At 40.8% G+C, this 21,212-nt stretch overlaps 1 protein-coding gene across 1 annotated transcript in view; it reads right to left on the bottom strand.

Annotated features, from left to right (window-relative positions):
• ATAD2B (ATPase family, AAA domain containing 2B) overlaps positions 1–21,212 on the bottom strand; it is a 114,818-nt gene that overhangs the window by 71,012 nt on the left and 22,594 nt on the right. The window contains exons 10-17 of the mRNA XM_019538128.1: positions 20,044–20,119; positions 16,881–16,979; positions 15,809–15,920; positions 15,320–15,435; positions 13,463–13,637; positions 10,638–10,726; positions 9,669–9,828; positions 3,005–3,095 (exon numbers count right to left, since the gene is read on the bottom strand). Of these exons, the coding sequence (XP_019393673.1) occupies positions 3,005–3,095; positions 9,669–9,828; positions 10,638–10,726; positions 13,463–13,637; positions 15,320–15,435; positions 15,809–15,920; positions 16,881–16,979; positions 20,044–20,119 (918 nt within the window). The remainder of the gene's footprint in view (positions 1–3,004; positions 3,096–9,668; positions 9,829–10,637; positions 10,727–13,462; positions 13,638–15,319; positions 15,436–15,808; positions 15,921–16,880; positions 16,980–20,043; positions 20,120–21,212) is intronic.

Genomic DNA, 21,212 nt, shown 5'->3' with positions numbered 1-21,212 from the left:
TATGGTGATTTTTTGGGGTGTTTTTTTTTTTTTTGGGGGGGGGGTTGTTTTGTTTGTTTACATGTTTCTTTAAAAAAACCCAAATCTTTCAGTAAGAAGCAGTCAGCAACCAGGCTAGAGAACATCCAGACTCACAGAAATCTGCAAGTCATCATTTTCTATTTCTCATCCAAGTTCTCTTCCCAATGCCCACCCTAAAAAAAACAAACAGTCATGACTACTTTTAAATAAATATTAAAAAGACTTATCAAGGATTTGGTCTAAATCTGATCACCACCATATTCCGCAGTAAGATATAATCAGCTTGCGGGTGGATGTTTTTTTCTCACAGATGTGGGAAAAATCCTGAATAGTAATGCTAAAACATGCCTCTTTGTCATACATTAGGATGAGAGAGAACAAACCAACCTGTAATACGGCAACCTTTTTCCTTTTAAGGTATTCAGCTATGATAGGGAGCATAAAATATAGTGTTTTTAAGTATTTTGAATCCAGTGAGATGTTTGTGTTTCTTTAAAAATTACTGCACCAGTACTTAAACACTTCGAACTAAACTGTGAAGCAATTTACCTGAAAGATGGTGAATAAAGGAGTTCAAAACTTTTCTGTTGCTGTGATTTGGGGGGAGGTTTAAGTCCAGAGTTAACAAGACAATGGATATTAAGTTGGTCTAGACAGACTACATTCACAGCAAAAAAGTACACACAAGAGACTGGCACAGGTTGCAAAGTTCAGGATGGTTGGAGGCCTCTCTTTAAGACACTTACTTGCAGGAAAACCATAAAAAATGTTGTTGTGCTCAGGTTTTCCAATGTCCCACCACATGGATTAGTGGAATTCTAAAATCCCCCCCAAGTCGCCAATTATCTGGTCCTTTGTACCATTTCTGTGTTCTCTCTCAGCTGCTTCACTCTAATAATCTTGCATGCACCCACTGTTAAATACTGCAGTTCTCAAGGTGCTCAGTGCATTTCAAGATTATCACCACCATAAATATCCACACGTGCAAGTTCCAAAAGGCATAAAATCCTAAACTGTTTCTTAAGGATTGACTCTTGTCACACTAACTATTGCCCTATAAGTCCTGATTTTATTTACATTTTTTTTAAATAATTTGACAAATTCCTTTTTAAAAAGGTGTGGATGGCACACATGAACAAGCTATCCACTCATTACTGATTCTCCATAGAAGTCAGTTACTTTTGTAGCATGTCAGTAGTTTTCTTCATTAGCATCCATACATGTGTACGTGCTGCCAAGTTCATGAAACCAGAGAGATATAAAATCAGGCTGTATCAAAAGCCTGCTGAACCAACGGTGTTTGGGGGTTTTTTTAAAACGTGTCCATGCCAGAGGGCAAAATAAGCTAAATCAATGGGATAAGAGGCCAGGAAACAGGATAGCATGACCCCAAAGAACCTGGAAAGTTTGAACAAAATGCTAGATGTTCTAAACATCACGAACAAAAATGATGAAGTCATCTTAAGGCAAATGAGGCTAGCAAGCCATACTATAACTGAGTAGAGACTTCTTACAGTAATCAAAAGGTTCTGATTTTGGAAATGCTGAAATACATTAAGACTCCAAGATACAGAATAGAGATAATTTCAAGTACACAATAACTGGATGGTGTTTGAGCCAGTGGAGATATTTCTCAATCCAAAAAAAATTGTTAACAGATTTTCCCCAAAACCATCTGGTTTTACTTCAGCACAAGAAATGCCTTCTAATAAGACCTACCAGAGGCTGCCCTTGTGACCTGAACATCTTAAAAATATATAAATGTATTGTCAAGTTGGAGAGAAATCATGTGACATTTCAAATGCCTGAAACTGGGTTCCATCCCAACTATCCCCCTTTCCCAGTAAGTGGTACAAGTCCTTGTCAGAAGTCAAGCAGAATTTACGTGAAATGGATTTGGCACATGCTTTCTTATACCCGGCAAAGCTTAAATTGGAGTTTGCTGGATAGTTATACTTTCTCCTCACCAGAAGATGTTGAGGTCTTTGTGGATCAAAAGCGGAGAGATGCTGCTTCGAAGATGGATGTTCCTGTGGATGAAGAGGATAATTCGGATGTACAGTAGCTGACTGAATGGACTGATGTTCAATTTAAAGTTCTTATTTCTTTGATGAAGAATTCCAATGAACAGTTATGCGAGATTATCCTTTTTCTGAGAACTTCAATGCTTGCCCAAGAAGATGGTTGACAGAGGATGTATCTTTGTATGACAAATTGTTGTGTAGAGGTTATGGCGAGTGTTTTAGGGTTTTTTTCCTCTGTTAAATTCACTAAATAAAATGTTCGTTTTTATTTCTGATATGCTTTAAAGCAACAAGTTTTATCTTGAACAACCATCCTCCATTCAGTACAGCAGGTCTCTGAGTGCTCCAAGGATATATTTAGGATATTCATGGTGGCCAAGTCTGGAGGGAGGAAGTTTTTTGCCCTCTGCCTGCCATCTGGGTTTGTTAGGCACTAGCAAAACCGGGGGATATCTTAGCTCTAGGGTAGTTAGTAAGTTCATGAATCTTCAGTCTGAGGAGAGCATGCCAGTTTCAGTAAAAGAAAAATAAAAAAAAAAAATTCAGAATTTTTGTTTTTGTCCTTGGGTAGACAGGAAAACAGTATCCCCAATTTCATCTCCAGTGCAATAATTTGACTGGAACATTTACCTATAAATCCTGTTTCTATATAGCTTTGCATATATTTTTTGGTATATATCCTACAAAAGGACATTGGAGAGTACAGAAGGGAAACATGTATCAAACTACTTTCTTCAAACTATACTATTACAGGTTTTGTATTACTTCTCTGATACAAGTTAGCCTTTTTTTTTTCTCATTAGAAATAGGAAATAGTTCATTCAAATTTAAAAATTAACCAATCCAATGCATATTCAAAAATCCAGAAGTAAGTGTTCAACATACTTCCAAAGCTAAGGAAAAATGGTTTTATAGGAAGAAAAGGCACAAAGTGAAATAATTAATTTTGTATCACTTACCAACACATTTTTCAGCTAGTTCTCCTAAAAAAGGATCTGACAATTTAGGGTTCCAGTCCCTGGTATGAATTTGTAAAATGTGCTTTCTTGCCTGATAAAGAAATACACAATTCAGAATTAGTAACAGAACCCAAAGACAAACTATTTTAAATCATTACTTATTTAGATGAACATCTAATTATATTTTCAAAATTAGCTGCCATTAGAATAGCTACAAGAGTTCAAAAATCAAATGCTCATAAGGAAAAGAAGAATGTTGCTTTAAGTTTATAAAATGCATCATATGTGTCACAGTTTTATAGTATAATAGAGAAGACAAATTAAAAAAACAAAAATCAATTCTACTACACTAGTATATATAAATTTATCACTATATTTCTTGTTCTAAGAGGAAACATCACCAGTTGATGTATCCTAAATTTTTAATGGAAACACTTACAATTATGAGTAACAGCTCCCATTATCAAATGGCTTGGTATTTAAGACATTACTAAGTTATTTATTATTTGCAGATTGGTTTACTACAATGCAAATTGAATCTTTCTAACAGAATCAAACTTTACCAGTCTACATATTAAATTCAATCTTAAATATAAAATTAATCCAACAGGAAAGCTGGGAATATAAAAACTCAAAACAAAGAAAGGAGTCACAGGACAAATACTGTATTCTCACATACAACACACACCTTTTTTTCCAAAACTAAGCTGCTGGAAATTGGTGTGCGCATAATATGAGAGAATACAGCAATGATTTACCTGCTAACCAAGGCATGGGGTGGTGGTGAGTAGGCATTAGCCCTGGGTACCCCCCTGGGAAACCCATGCTGCAGGGCTGCTACAGGGAGTCTGTCCCCAGAAGGAGCTGTAGCTAGCTCATATTAGCCTATGCCAAAAGCAGACAGCCTGTCCCTAGCCAGGCTTTTGCTCACTCACAGCAGCCCATGTCAAAGAGCAGGCGGCCTGACCCCAATTTGGCTGCAATGGCCAACATCAGAAAGCAGACAGTCTGTCCCTGGCCTGGCTGCTGCTCATTCACAGCAGCCTGTGTCCAAGAGCAGGGAACTCTGGTTAAAGCGGAAAACACTATGTGTCCCTACCCCCTCCAGTAGTCACATAATATATTCCCTTCTCCCCAAAACTTTTAAATTTTTAAACAGGGGGAGTGGGGATTGGTCATTTTTTAAAGCTCCTAGAACAGAAGTAAGAACTAGGAATACCAATTCTATACTTGTTTTAATTCAGCTTTTTCAAAACTTTCACATATTTGGTGTTAGGAGAAAGCTCAAGCCCTTTAATCTCCCTGCATCTCAACCTCCAACCTATAAAATACAGTAAAAATCATCTACCTAGCTCACCTGACGTCCATGCAAAGCCAACATTTGTTTTTGTCTGTATTTTATAGTATTTGTTGTAAGGTTTTATGTTTTCTATGATTTGTTATATTCAATTATTTGATATTTTCAAGGGAAAAAAAAATTTCTTCTTCATTCAATCATCCCAAAACAAGGCATGTATTATTTGGGAGTGTGTTGCATGCAAGGAAATATAGTAAAACAATTCCTGTTGTACATGTACTTTTTATTACTGGGCAGATTTCAAAAATGTATAGCTGTTTGTTTGCATCACTTTACCCCCAAAAGCCTTAAGTGAAGCTGAGGCCACTCTGTATAAACCTATACAAAAAATGCAGTTTATTATTCAACTGTGGCTAGGTTACAACCGCAGTGGGAACCACATGCCTGAGTTTCTCATTTGTGTGCATAAACTCTCGACCAGAATGTTGCGACACTGTCAATTTTTTATTAAAACAAAGGAAGTATTTTGTGCTAAAGTTAAATAAGACAAATACAGTGTATATCTCACTGTGCAATGTAATTGTGACAAGGGGGACACTACAAGCTCTGCCCTCGGGCTGCTCACATCATTGACCTGCCCCCTGCCCACCTTTGATGTTGCCATAAAGATTGTTCAATACAGAAGGCTGCCCTAACTGTGGCCCTAGTGTAGTGGGCCAAATACACGGCTCCAAACCATCCCTATACTGTGTCCCATGCCTCGCAGATGGCTTCTAATACAGCTGACCATTCTCCTGGACCCCTTTCTGGGCTGGTCTCTGACTCTTTCACACATTCCTCATATGGGGCCTCACTCTGCTCTCTGTACTGGGCTTCATTCATTCTGCCCCTGCTCTGGGCCGCACTCATACCGCCTTATTCCATGAAGTCCTTCAGGCTATTCTTATGCCCTGCTGAGCCCAGGCAGACCTTCAGGCACCTCTGGCCCTACTCTACCCTAGTTATCAGGCTTACTGCCCTGCACAGGGCTGAGCTTGGACCCAGGCCACTTTGGTCTCAGGTGCCTTGCACTACTCCACCCCTCACTGAGCTCCTGGGCTTTATACCCCTTGGGCCTAAGGTCCCACTCAGTGAGCCTTGGCCACTGTCTCAAGCCCCACCCAGTGGACCTGGGCCCTGTGCTTTTCTGTCAGGGTGCACACCCCTAGCCTTTCCCCTCCAGTGAAGGCTGAGGCTGTCTGGCACCCCATCCTTGCCTTCTCTGGAGGCTCAGGTGTCGTATTTCCTGGGAAGTGCCCAGCCACAGGCAGCCCCACCACACCATCTACCCCCAGCAGGGTGCAGTTCCAGATCTTACCCAGGACCAGGAGGAACCTCCTCCATCCCCATAGTTCCTACCCCAATCTCCAGGTGTTCTGGGAGCTGCTCTCCTCAGGCTGAACCATGTTGCTGGCTCAGCTCATAGGGTCTAGGCTTATACCCTGGCTGCCCAGCCCTCATCCAATCAGGTGCCTCCCCCCATGGTCATGTGACAGTCTAATTGGGCCTGATCACACCTGCCAGCTGCTCTCCAGCCTGCTGAAACCTCTTAACGTGGCAGGCACAACTTATGCTCTGCCACAGTAACGTTCAAAATAACACAAAAGGTAAAATGTGTCTGCAAAACCTAGACCCTACAGACAGCATTACTGAAATAATATTCTTTGTCTTTCAGCAACAGGTGCTGAATTGCTCACTTAAATCACCAGTGCTTACTTCTTCATTATTCTCCAGTCCTAAGGACAGAAGTTACACATAAATCACTTTAAGTGATCAGAAACTGGTTTAAAGCTGTAACAGAACAGAAATTCAGTGAATAAAAACCAGTTTCAAAATGGCCCAAACTGGTTTAAGATAAACCTGTTTGAACATAGTATCAGACTTAATTGATTTAGGTCAAACCAGTTTATGGAACTTCTGTCCCAGACCCCCTCCTGGTTTAAGCTAAATCAGAGTTCCCCAGCATCCCAGTATGCTTTGCAGCCCTGTGCTGAGCTGTGCCATCTACTTGTAGGGGGTTTATTCCCCCTTCCTCCCTTCTCTCCCTAGGGGACCACAGCTGGAGTCTGCCTGGCTGGGGCACAGCAGCCCCCGTCAGGGTCCAAGCCCCACTTACCACTCCAACAACAGGGGCAGGGGTGTGGCCAGACACCAGCCATCATGGTACTGCCACGTGCCTGCCTTGCCCAGGGCTGGAGCTGAGCTAGGCTGGCCCGTGGGCACTGCTGAGGGCAGGAGCAAAGGGTCCAGCCTGGGCTGGGCTGGGCTGGGCCAGGTTACAGTGGCAGGGCCCTTCCCACCTGCCTGCAGCTTGGGCTGTGGCTTTGTTCCTGGCTCTCTGTGCCCAGGCCAGGCTGAGTTGTCATGGAGCCACAGCTAACTGGGAAAGCCTTACCCTCAATGGCCAGACCCAGCCCCGGCCAGCCCCTCCATGCCCATCCTCAGCAGCACCTGTAACCACCCCTGGACAAGGCAGGAGGATAGCAGGGTTGGCTTGGGCCAGGTCACAGCCCTTACCAGGTGGCTGCAGCTCCATGGCAGCCTGGCATGGTGCACATGGGCAGTGGCTGGCCAGGCAGTGGCGCAGAGGTGATGCCACTGGAGCTGCAGGCGGATGCCTTGGCAGCATGACTGGCTGCACAGGACAAGTCTTTTGTGCCTGCAGCTGCCAGGGCCCGCTCAGAGGCACCGGCAGGCCCAGAAACTGCCTACCGCAAGGGTTTATATGCCGACAGCCACCGCCGCACACCCTGCACAGTGCCTGCTTGTCTGTCTGTAGCTGCCACATAAGCCCCTACCTCACCTCAGGTAGCTGCCAGGCTCTAGGCCCACCAGCACCTTCAAGCCGACCTGGGCAGCCACATGCACAAAGGACTCATCATCCCACGTGGCCAGTCCGGCTGCCAAGGCACCCGCCCACAGCTGCATCATCTCCACACCGCTGCCTGGCCAGCCACCACCCATGCACACCAGGCTGGACTGTTATGGACCCACCACGAGCTAGGAAGGGCCCTGTCCCCATGGCCCAACCTGGGCTGACCCCTCCATGCCTTCCCTCAGCAGCACCTCAGCAGCTGTGGGGCTGGCCAAGCTCAGCCCCACAGCTCCAGTCCCAGCCCTGGACAAGGAGGGCAGATGGTTGGGCCATGACAGCTGGCTCTGGCCATGCCCCCCGTTGTGCGAGTGGCCAGCAGGGCAGAAAGCTGGGCAGACCCTGGCTGAGATCCCCATGCCTGTGCCCAAGAGGGAAGACAGGGGAATTTAATCCCCCTCCCTGTCCCCACTTTGCCCGAGGCACTGCCCTGGGCTGGTATCTGGCCATGCCCCCCCACTTGGGGACAAACCTGCCAAGGGTTGCTTCCCACTTCCGCTTCTAGGCACACCCTGGCTAGGGCCCCTGCAGGCCAGGGTGGGGGTTTCAATCCCTCCCTAATCATACTCAGCAGAGTGCCAGGGCCTGACCATGTCCCCCACCGCCCCCCAGGTCAGCTTCCCTCCAGCCATTGCAGCTGTTGCCAAACAGAAAGGAGGACTCACTCTAGCGCCCTCCAGCTTCTAGCCTGAGCCACCATAGGCATATGGCTTCATTTCCAGAATCACAACTGACTGTCTATTTACTTGCAAATCGGTTCAATATACACAGGTTAAACTAGCCTGCAAAGATCGAATCACTTCAGGCTCGGGCTTTTAGAATGTCTGTACTTAGTTCAGAAGTCTCGAGTCACTAGCTCCAGCTACCTTTTGACACCCCCCACTCAGAGCAGAATTCTCATTTGGCTTCAGTGAAGAATATATCCAGTCCATAGAAAGATCAGGACAGCCCCCATTTTACAGCTTCTAAAAGTATACTGGATGAAAGTATACTGGATGGTTTTGTAAAAGTGAGAAATGGAGGCCTCAACTGAATCTTTTCCTGGGCCAGTTCCACTCTCCAATGTGACTATTGTGAAATGATGTTATAACCTGGAGCATGCTGGGACACTGTAACAGAGTAGGTGCTACCAACCCAAAACTTCTACAGACCTAAAAGAAAACAAAAAAAAGGGGGGGAGAAGGGGACTAGCAGTTTTTGAAAACTATCTACTCAGTGATCATTTAATTATTAATGCTACTTTGAAGCACTCTTAGATGTGCTTAGTGAAAAATTAAACAGCGGTTAAAGACAATTTTAAAAATTCCTTTCTAATACAGATTAGCAAACTCCAGAAAAATCATTTGCCCCCAACCATTCTGACTTTTGTTTTAAGCTTCATATTTCTGTTAAAATGAGTGACATAACTAGGGGTACACCGATAATGATTTTTTGAGCTGATAGCAATGGCTGATTATTAACAAGCCACATCAGCTGATACCTATCCAATTGTCAACACACAGCCCAGCAACCTGCAGAGCAGCTTCCAGCTGGCAAGTCTACTGGGGAGCAAAAGGCAGGGGGATTGAAGACATGCGGAGACGCAGATCAAGGCTGTTATGGTGAGGGAGGAGCGGGGCTGGGGCTGCCATTACCCAGCCAGAGTGGGGGCAGGACATGGGAAGGAGCCACAAGTGGCTGGTCCAGGGAGCACAGAGAGGAGGGGGTCAGCTTCCCCCGCATCTGTGCCCAGGCTGTTGGTGGCCTGCCACTGCCCACTCAAACATGGCATTTATTGGCGACATTAAAAATCAGCCATATCAGCCAAAAAAGCCAATTGCCAATAATGTCAATTTTCCTTTTATCAGTGTTGATACAATATGGACTAATGCACTGGTGCACCTCCAGAAATAACCACTACAAATAGCAAAGGATTTTAAAGAAAGAATGTCCTATATACTGTACAACATCAATACTTCTTAAGCTAAATGTTTTGTTCTCTGATGAATTTTCTTACAGGCAGTCTCAACTGAACTCAAACACACACTTTTTTCCTACAGCTCGCTTAGACACAGTCTTTTGCAAACCTGAGGTAACAGGACTGAAGATTCTAGTGATTTGTTGCTGGTAAATTGTTTTGGAGAAGTTTCAGTAATATTAGTTACCTGTGTTGTATCAGTAGATAATGAAATGCACATGTCTTTCAGAAAGCCACTAAGTGATCTTTTTTATTTGAATACCTAGTATTTTTAACCTTTAAATGGGCTTTATAGTTAATTTTTTTTTTTTTAAAGACAGTGTCCTAGAGATGTCTAAAATAATCCAGTTTCCAAATTTTAAATAAATACAAATTGTTACATTTAATGAAAATAAATCAAATATTATTTTGTCAAAAGATCCATTTCTGAACATGAGGCTTGCAGATGCATACTTACTTAGATCTAAAAATTTTCTTATACACCCTTTGTAATTTTTACCTTTTGATCAGGCAGGTTGAAAAGAAATTCCCTGTCAAAGCGACCAGGTCTCCTGAGTGCAGGGTCTATAGAATCAAGTCTGTTTGTAGCACCAATTACAACTATTTCTCCTCTATTATCCAGTCCATCCATGAGGGCAAGTAAGGTAGACACTATTGAACTAGAAGAAAGTTTGCAAACAATCCATTGAGAACATTTTAAACCATTCTTTTTTTCTTACTGTTACTCTAAAAGTTACACAATGAACACTTCATATTGTTACTGACATCTTTAATTCTCAGAGCCTTTACCCATGTAATCTCAGTAAACTTGCAAGTTGCATGACCCCAAAAGAACTGGCAGATTCAAGGATCTTTACAGTTTTGGAGAAACTGAGTTTGGGAAGCTACTGACTGAAGATCCCTACAGGCCTCTTCCACTCGCCGCTATATAAATTGTTTGTGCACTTTTGGGGGAAGGCAATACTTGCTTGAGAGGGGAGGAAGAAGCTGCAGTGACACAAGAAAAGTTCCAGACCCCAGATACAAACCCCAGCCTGATCAAGCAACCAGCTGATTGTCAACTAGGCCACACATTCAATTTAAGGCTCCATACAAACCAGCAATTAACTCCCATGTCGTGGCATAAATGTTACATGTAAAAGGGGCTTAAGTTCGGACATGCTGCCTGGGCCACTGCCTAGAGACCAAAGCAATGTTCAGAGTTTCCTCTGTTGCAGCCACATGCACCCACATTCCCAAGGTCTTGAGAAGGCAGCATTCTGTATTTTACCTGCTAGGGGAATCCTTGTTTAGTCATAAAAAGGACTTAAGGCCCTTTTACATGACTCTGGCCTCTTTGGTATAAAGGAGGGAGGCAGACCAGGAAATGAGGATCTTGCACCCAATCTTAATTTAAATACATCTAATGTGCTACTTTAAGTTTACCAAGATAAAAGCTTACCCCTCTGAAATACATTTAAAATGTTACCTGTGAATCTGGTCTTGTCTACTAGACCGAACTGGGGCCAACCCATCTATTTCATCAAAAAATATTATAGAGGGCCTCATCAAGTATGCCTAGTATGGAGAAGAAAAAAAAAAGTAGTAGCTGTTTATTCATAGTTCTTCTGCAATAGCTAAGAGCATTTTTACTCCGTGTACTATGAATCCTTTCACATTCTGAACGCAATAGCTTGTTCTAGGATGCCTTTGTTAAACCCAGTCCTGAGAATAAATCTAAAAGTTTAACAGCTACCAGGAAAAGTTGTGGAATCTCCACCCCTAATAGTTTTCAAGAGCAGGTTAGATGGACACTTGGCTGGGATGGTTTAGTCAGGAATGATCCCACCTTGAGCAGAGGGGCTGAACTAGATGACCTCATTAGGTCCCTTCCAGCCCTTTTTTCCTATGATCCTATAAACTAAGGTGTTATTTTAATGATCTGACAACCATCCTACATTTGCCTTTGCTTAAGGAAATCTGCTTAAACAGTGCCTCAGTTGTTCTGGCATTTGAGCAAGTGATGCCAGGAAGGCATTAATATACAACTTGAGGCCCATGTCAATGTTTCACCAATCCCAACTAACCATATTTTAAAACTTTTTCTTCTTTTTTTTTTTTTAATCGAACATGAAAAAAAAACAAAAAACTTCAAGTACTCAAAGAAAAATAACACAGCAAAAATATTAGAGGAATGAATAAAAACAGGAAACTGAAAAGTAAAATTTACTTCCAAGAGATGGGAAAATGATCTCCAGACTCACTGTTCTTTCATAACCTGTAATATATACAGTTCTCAGACATACATAAAAGCTACTTCTATTAATATCACAAACCATTTTCTTACGTTATGCTCGGAGTTCATTTCCAATATCTCAGGTATTTGAAGTTGAATTACCTATATTAACTCATCTGATGCTAGATTACTTCTCAATTATTACATAAGCGTAAACTTTTTTGTTATTTGGGGACTTACTGTTGGGTTTATTTTGTTCTAAAGTAACATTATCCTCTTTCTATAATAGTTTCCATTTGGGAAAAAGTATGGACAACATGACTGAGTGATAGCAGAGCTCTACCTTCACAAAAAAGGTATACCAGCTTTACTTACTACTGCAAAGCAAGGGGAAAACAAACATTATTTTTACATTTAAGGCTCTTTTAGGATTCATAAAGATAGCCTCCAATATTTGGTTTCTCTGTAAATTATTTCGTGCATAAAATAAAAACAGAAAATCTTAGTATTTGCCTAAATATGAAAACAGAGTTGTGCCGATGTTGAACATGTTCAAAAATCCCATCTTTAACATCCAGATTTCTCTTTTGCTAGAGAAATACGGTGAACTTTGGAAGAGTAGGAACATGCCTTCACTTCAGAGAAGGGTTAGGAGTTCTGCATCTCAGTTTAACTACTGAGAGAAATAAAAAATAAGAACTATGGTCACTTAATTCCACCATCTGGGCCTGGGAGACCATAGCTTTCACCTCGCTATGATATCTCAGGATCCTCATTTCTCTCTAGATTGACACATCTACCAAGCACAAAAGGTTTTAATATGAGATCTGAAATTTCTAATATAAAATACAAGCAGAGAATGTTAAGAGCTCTTTAAGCTTATATACAGAAGCAAAATACACATTTCTTTTGTTTTGCAGCCCATTAAATAAAAATGTACTTTCTTATTTTCCAATAGCATTTTTTCATCACCAACTACACTCTCTCCTACCTTATAGCCTTTCCTGTAAAACAGTAAGTAATCACAAGTCTTTGTCCTCTTATAGAAAACATCACTTCTTTCCTATTATGTTTGTTTAATTTTTTCCAGTGGTTCTCACCCTTTTTAAACTCAAGGCAGCCCTCATTAGACCCCAGGCACCCCTCAGAAGAGTCAACTCAACTTTCACACATTTCTTAACTACAGAAAAATGGAGCAGTTTTATTGCAAGGAACTTAGAAAGAACACAACAGATCAGAATATTTTTGACACTACGGAGTCCTATTTTAAATTTGAGTTTATCTTGTGAATCGTGTGGTAGTGTTTGCACATGTAATGCTGCTAATATTACGTAACACCCTTAAAAGGACTGCATCACCCTGGATGAGATTTCTGTTTTAAAGGGAAAATTTTAGCATCTGAAATCTACATTAGTGCAAAGAGATGGGATTTCACAATTCACCTGAATCTCTCATTGCCATCATTCTCCCAACCCAAATGAGTAAAAGAGTGATCATACTAAAATACATGAGGTATACACACACCAAGATATAATCCTAAATTGTTCTCTTTTTACAGCTGTATTTCAATGCATTAGCCAAGTACCACCTCAATGATTCAAAGAGTTCTTTAGCAAATGCTCATCTCATTTGTTTTTCAAATAGAACCTGTTTGTTCTTAGATAAAATGTAAAATAATTTCACTAGTATTTCCTCTACTTTTTCTTCTAACTTTAAACTGCTAGCAATTTCCTCTCCTGGCCACTCAGTAGCTCATTACGACTGTGCAGTAGCACCGCATGACGTGATGCTACCGTGCAGTAGTAATAAGCTACTGAGCAGTCAGTATTGCCTAAAAGCCACTTGGTGACACTACCGTGCAGTAACTCTGGTTACTGTGCAGCCATTTAGTACTTGTTTAAAAAAAAAAAATACTAAATGACTGCACAATCAGCGTCCTGTGTACATGCAGCCACTACGACATAACTTCTGCAAGGTTCTTTTTAGTTGCAAATAATTCTGGCACAAGGAATAGCACTACAATGAAAAACATTTTATAAACAAGATGTACGAGAAGTAGGTGAACATTTTCTTCTAACCTGATCAAAAAGGAGACGAAGCTGACGTTCAGATTCTCCAACCCACTTGCTCAGACAGTCAGCTCCTTTCCTCATAAAGAAAGCCACCTTTTTGTCTCCTTGGCTGCATTCATTAGCTAGAGCTCTAGCTACCAATGTTTTACCTGTTCCAGGAGGACCATAGAACAAACAGCCCCTGAAGATAAATGGATTAATATTACAGTCAAACTTATTTTACATATATTGGAAAACTCCACAAGAAATTTTATTTAGAGATCTCAAAGATTTTACAGGATCTAGCTAAACTAAGAAGAAATGAAACAATCCTGTTCAGCTGAGTCTTACACACTGTTGTAATTTTTGTGCTAGCTTCAAATTTGTGTTATTTTTGTATCCACCCATGCACATGTGCTTTTCACAACAGGATAAATCCAGCTTATGTCATCCTTTCAAATTCTATACCTTTGCTTTAGGAAGGGACAGGAGCATACTAGGGGTGGTTTTACTTTTGGTAAATTCCTTCAACAAATATTGAATCACTAGAAAGAATTGAGTTAATCTTTTGGTTGTCTGTTTTTTTTAAAGAGAAGTATGTTCTTAAAATGCTGCTTTCATAAAATAACTCTTTCAAATCCCCAAATTACAAAGGTCCAATAAAAATACTTATCCATTAAAAATTAAAAACAAAATGCAAAAGTTACTTAAAAGTTTGATTCGATTAAAAAAAAAAATGATATTCAATTTGACTTTAGGGTTGCTGTCAAACTCAAATACTTCGAAATGTAAGACAACAACGAAAGAATGAAAAATTTTAAGTCTGGTTTAACAAAGAGCTTTAACATTCTTTTCAAGTGAATCCGATTTTTTGTAGCTTTTCTATGAAGTAAACATGTCCTTTGTTCATGTTTGTGTTCTCTTCTTTCTTTACAAGTAAGCTTTTACTATTGTTAGCATAAGAAGAAGGATACAGCTGTAGATTCTGCCCTATCTTTTAAGAATAACAATGTTGTCAACTAAGTTCTCCTTACAGAAAAACATAAGAACTTCCATTTACTGGGTCAGACCACAGGTCCATCTTGCTCACAATCCTGTGTCACACTATCTAAGTGTTTTGGTTTATTTCAATCTAGTATATCCTACCCAGTTTTTCCACCAATACAGTTAATCTAAAAGTCTTTCCTATGTCAGATATTCTTTGGATGGCACCTAAATTAAGAAATTTTCCTCCTTTCCCCCCTGCCCCTCCTTCCCCCACTCAAGAGAATCCTTCCATATCAAGAGATCTGTGCTGATTTAACCAAATCCCCAAACAAAATTAGCAAATTTGTCCCCCTCCATATCCTATTGCCAAATTAATTTCTCTCTCATTGCTTCAACCCTGTCATGCCTGAGGAATCATTTCAGACTTTTTATTCCCCTGGGCACCAAATCCGTCCTTGTATCAAGGCCCTGTATCATATACAGTCTTGCCAGCTTAAATTCTCTAAGCCAGTCTCTTTCAATGTCACCTCAACCCTGCTGACAAACATTCAATAACCTTTTATCTTCTTTCTTCCACGTCATTATGATCCTCCTTAGGACTGAAACACTCTTCTAAAATAAAATCTGTGATGCTCCAACCCTAACTTCTATAGCAAAGTTAAAATAGAATCATCGCTCCAACAAACAGGTGTACCTCCCTCCCACAAGTTAAGGGGCTAAATTCTACAATCCCTGTCTTTAACTTGCCTATTAAAACAGTGTTTATTATGCCTCCCTCATTTGTCCATCAATTTATTTACTCTTCAGGGAAAGGACTGATCTTCTATGCATTTTCTTCTCAAGTATTCTTGAGGATAAAATGAAACTAAAAATATCAAGAATAATAAAACCACCTACCTTGGTGGCTGAATTTTGAATTTTTCAAAGATTTCAGGATAGAGAAGAGGAAACACTACCATTTCCTTTAGGGCGTGAATATGATGACTCAATCCACCTATACTATCAAAACGTACCTAAAAAAACAAAATACGTAAAGCAGCAACTTTCCACAATATAACTTTTAATATTGAAAAATTGCGTATCTGTTTAATTATAGAAGGCTATAAATCACAAATATCCAAATAAGAGCTCACAGACTTCTACCAGGGCAATTTTTAGATTTAACCAGCAACGGAAAACTATACTTTGAGAAGTTCTTTCACCCCTTCCCCTCCCCACACTTATGGTGTATTAAACTAGATGTAAAAAGATGAAAAGTAGCTCAAAAGTGCTGAACAAAGTACAAGGTAAGGATAGTGAATCAAGAATAATTCTGCATTCACTTAAAACTTTACTGATTCTCTACTTCAAAGGTGCGACTACCAAAGAAGTCTGACTAGAACCTACCGATCTGTCAACAATCATAGGATCTACATCTGCCAAACTTGCACCAACTTTCACTCGTTCTCGTAGGATTCCACTGGCTAAGTCTTCTGCTCTGAAGTTCAAAGGAAGACATCTATTTGACAGAAAGCAAGCATACAAATAATATCAATTTAGCCAGCAATACAAGAATTACAAGCGAGTAACACAGCGATTAATGGCTGCTGAAACTGTCAGAACAACATTAAAGTAATTATTTGGAAACCAGCTCTGTAACAGGGTGTGGACACACAGAGCAAGTGAACCATTTAAAAAATGTCACAGTTGTGAAGTGCCATGGCACTGATACCTGAGAGTGGGAGTGAACAACCAGCTCAGCATGCCTTGCAATAGGGAGGGGGGAGTGCTTAGAACTACATTTTTTTTTTTTTTTTTTTTTTAACTGGGATTGGGATAGGGGGACATTTTAAGGAGCTGTGACCAAGTAAAGAGAAAGAACACAGCTGACCAACAAATACCAGACAGCAGACCCAGAGAGGCCTAGCCTGACAATCCAGGAGCAGTGACAAGCACTGCCACTGCTCCTCGCCACCAAATTTCCAGACCCACCAAGCTAGATTCCTATCTTGATCACCCCTGAGCTAACCTTTTCTCAAAACTTTGCCCCAAAATGTCAAAAACACCTTAACCAAACACAGATAAAGCAGAGGAATGAAGCACTACCAATGTCTTGCCACTGCATGTGGTGTTAAAATACAACTGAAGTATCCATTTTAATTGGTATATATTTTTAAGTGTTACTTAGACCTTTATTTTGTTTAAACAATTTTATAATGTATTTCATTTAAATTATGTTATCTACACTATTAGTGACTGATTCATTATATACATATACACTACATTTATATATAAAGAAGTCCCTCTGCGCTGCTGTTTTCTAAGTCAAGTTTACAAGAGTCCCAAAGGTAAGAGCTAACTTTTCCAACAGAGTCAAAAAAAATTCAGTACACTACCTAGAAAGTCACTCCATAATTCTGATTATTCCTAACCAGGCAATATAAACATGCCCTCCCAAAGACTCAGAAACTTTTGATACCTGTTTCTTGCTCTGGCCATACTTTTAGATTTTCTCCTTTCAAAGCGTTCTTCATCTGAAGAGGTTGTATCGCTGCTATGAATGGCATGTTTCTTTCTCCTAGTTAAACAGCAAAACAAACATATAAAACGTAGCATATTTCACTGTGGAACAGCACGTTCTGATCTTTTCCCTAATGTTAAAACCAAGAAAGAAGCACATACATAACAAAACTGCTGAAGTCTAGAAGACAGCTAACATATCAAAACATTGTGCAAGGGAAACTTTTGTTTCCTTATGTTGTTCCAGAGATGTCTGATTCTAATTTGAACATTTCTAAGTTAGAAGAGCCCTAGGAAACGTATGGTTTATTCCACATCGCCACAACGGAAAAGTGAACATCTTAGTGCTTGAGTTCTTTAGTGAAACTGTCATCTGACATAACATCAAGCTATCACACAGCTTTAACAGAACAAAAACATCAACAGCTCATCTAATTTGGTACCTCTCTTCTTATCCCTCCCTTTTAAATTCTAGAGTTTTTATAAAGTTACAGTCAGTTTCCTTTTCAAAACTCAGTTGATAGAGAATAGTAAAAATATTTTTACAAAGTATTCATACTAGACTTACAAATTCTGAACTAAAGTAAAATAAATAATATTACTGTCCAAAATCCATACAATTTAATTACTCACCTTAGTTCAAATACAGTATTCTGTACTCTGGAGTATCTTTTTCAAAATATCAAGAAACAACCTACAACATGTTATGTCCACACGCACCCATGTAGATATACACGGTTTGAATTTAAGCTACAAAGAAAAATTGTTTCATTTCCATTTCCATGTAGGAACAGGAGCTGGCTCATGTCAGTAGAGAGATGCAATTCTCAAGGATTTTTAGTGGATATATGGTATTCTATCGTGTTTCTAAATGCAGTAATCTACATCTGTTCAGCTGTTTTTGCCAAGACAAAGATAGAAACCCAACCAGCTCAAAATACATAACCACCCAAAAATATTCAGATATAAAAGTATGTCACTGGGATATCAGGGTTTGTTTTTGTTTTTTTGTGGAGAGAGGATAGAATATCCTGAGAAAATAGGATAAAATGGCGAACCAAATTAAGCCAGATAAAGCTGGAGGGAAGGAGCAACTGGTGTCTTAGATTCCAAACTTACAGCTGGATGATAAAAAGTTCAATGGGACATGGATCTTAAGTCAGAACTACCACCTTAAACTCCATATCAAAACCAAGAGGCATATGTCAGTGGTGTCACAGCTAGAATAGCCAAAATTATTTTAAAGAGGACTCTGGCTTAAACATACAATGCTACTAAGTTGTCCTCGTTTCTCACAAGTGGAAAGCATCTATACAGATATAATAATTTAGCTGAAATTAACTGACAACCTCTTAGAATAAGTTTAGGAAAACTGATACAAAAATAAATTATTAGAACTGTAAATTCTGAGAATTTTATTTCTTCCATATCCATGCAGTTTTACTCTTTACTCTCCAATTAGCTTGGGCAACAAAAATAAAACAGAAGATTTCAATTTGATTTACAATTTGTTCCTACACAAATTTCACTTCAACAATATGAAGCAGGAATGCTCAACCTCATGGCCCAAATCCAGCCTGCTGAGCTCCCCTTAGGTCCAGACATTTGGGAATGGGGAAGCACTGCCAATTAACTCTGCCACCACTCTCCCACCACCAAATTTCCAAGCCCCACAGGCAAAATGACATGGTCCTCTACACTGAGTCAAACCAGACACATGGCTGAGTCCCCAGATCAGATTGGGTCACAGACCAAGTCCATACCATTCATCCAGCCCACAGGGCTGACAGCTTGGACACTACTGGTATAATGGGATCATGCTGTTCTATGCAGTCTGTAAACACTGCTGGGTGGCATTCTGTTTAGAAAATAATATATTAAAAATCCATATTACTGGTTGCAAGTTTTAAACCTCATTTTTCCAAAACCTAACTTTTGGTTCTGATTTCACGCAGAAAGTAAAAGATTAATAACCTCAGGCCCACACTGTTCAATATCATCATCGGTGATTTGGACGAGGGGGTGAAAAGCACCTTGTTCAAGTTCGCAGATGACACTAAGATGTGGGGAGAAGTGAGCACGCTAGAAGAGAGGGGCAGGCTACAACTAGATCTCGACAGGTTACAGAGGTGGGCAGATGAGAATAGAATAGGTTTCAACACAGACAAGTGCAAGGTGTTGCACCTGAGGAGAAAAAACCAGCAGCATCCCTACAGGCTGGGGAACTCCCTTCTTGTCAGTGCAGAGGCAGAGAAGGATCTTGGAATCACTACTGATTCCAAGATGAACATGGGCCGCCAATGTGGGGGCGCGGTCAGGAAGGCTAACCGCACTCTGTCATGCATCCATAGATGTATCACGAACAGGTCCAAGGAGGTGATCCTCCTTCTCTGTGTGACATTGGTCAGGCCGTGGTTGGAGTACTGCATCCAGTTCTGGGCGCCGCACTTCAGGAGGGATGTGGACAGCCTCGAGAGGGTCCAGAGGAGGGCCACTCGCATGATTAGGGGGCAGCAGGGCAGGCTCTACGAGAAGCTGCGGGACGTGAACCTGTCCAGCCTCCACAAAATAAGGCTGAGGGGGGATCTGGTGGCCACCAATAAACTTGCCAAGGGGAACCAGCAGGCAATGGGAAAGTCCCTGTTCCCCCAAGCACTACCGGGGGGGTAACAAGGAACAACGGCCAAAAGTTGACAGAGTAGATTCAGACTTGATATCATGAGGCACTACTTCACAGTCAGGGCAGCTAGGATCTGGAACCAACTTACAAGGAAAGCGGTGCTTCCCCTACCCTGGGGGTCTTCAAAAGGCGGCTAAACAGCCCCCAGCTGGGGTCATTTCATCCCAGCATCCATTCCTGCCCATGGCAGGGGTCGGACTAGAAGATCTACTTAGGTCCCTTCCAACCCTACCAACTATGAAACTATGAATACAAGCACTGATTAGAGACTTCCACAGTACGCAAATATGCTGCTCCTTTAAAATACCTGAAACATTCCTGATACCAATGTGCATGTAGAACTCTGACATATGTTCAAGAATGGTTTTATTTTTATTTCACAATATAAATGTGATGCAGGATAAAATGTCTTCTGCCTATAAAAAAAAATTGTAATATTCACCTGATATGGCTTCTTCTTGCAGGAGATCTATGGATATCAAACAGCGTATTTTCCCTCTTTTTTTGATGAGCTGGCACTTAAAAAGAAACATAACAGGTTTATTACTCCTCTTATGGTATCTGATTTTTAAAAAAATAACCTAAGTTCATTTATTTTTCATTTATGAAAAATCTATTTAAAAAAGCACTCGGGTCTCATTGCCCCTGTGAAAAATTAGACATATGTCACCTGCAGAAAAAGCAGATAAAGCAAAGCCCAAAATTATACCTTTATTCCTCACAATCATTTTATGTGACCCTATCCTTTCAAAAGTCTGAATTAAAGCCTTAAAGCATGCCCTAAAACATCAGCAAGTTTGGATTACTGCAGATTAAGTGGAAAAATGAAAAGGAAGCAAGTCCTTACGGAGTCCACTCTGCTATTAACTTATTTATTTTTCTAATCAAAAGGACTCTAGCTCAAACTCCTCAGTTAATCTCATCCAGGGAGTATGTTGCAGAAAAAGCAATGATCTTTCAAATAAGCAAGATGCGTTTCGCAAAGGACTTTATAGGTCAGAAATGCCACCTTAAACTCCACATCAAAACCAAGAGGAAGGTCATATCAGTGGTGTCACGTAGTCGTGGCTTGAAACTTCTCTTAAATGAGACACTGCATTTTTCCAAAACAACTTCAACCACTTTTAGGTGTATCCTTATGCACAGTGCAGTGCAGTAGTTAATTCTGATGTAAAACATGCATGGACAACAGTACCAGAGTCTGGATTCAAAAGAAATAAAATTGTAATCCCATACCTAGACAAAACCAACTTGGCAACTGCTGCTATGTGATTAACAGTACATAGGGATGGATCCTAGCACCATTCTCAGTTTACAAACTCTGGTTATAAATAGGGGTGCACCGATAAAGATTTTCTTGGCCAATAGCAATAGCTAATTATTAGCCAGCCATATCGGCTGATGCCAATCCAATAGCTGATTTACAGCAGAACAGCTGGGCAGCTTGGAAAGCAGCATCCAGTTGGTAAGTAAGTGTGGGGGGGGGCGCATGGGGGAGGGAAGAGGCATGGAGGGCAGATCCAGGTCCCCATGGTGAGGGAGGGAGTGGGGCAGGGGCACACACTGCCCAGCCAAGGCAGTGAATGCAACCCCAGAGCCAGAAGAGGGAAG

The sequence above is a fragment of the Crocodylus porosus genome, unplaced genomic scaffold, assembly GCF_001723895.1.
Source record: "Crocodylus porosus isolate Cpor-Errol unplaced genomic scaffold, CroPor_comp1, whole genome shotgun sequence".
NCBI classification, from domain to species: Eukaryota; Metazoa; Chordata; order Crocodylia; family Crocodylidae; genus Crocodylus; species Crocodylus porosus.
Note: the sequence above shows the minus strand (reverse complement) of the source record. Positions and strands in the feature narration are given on the sequence as shown.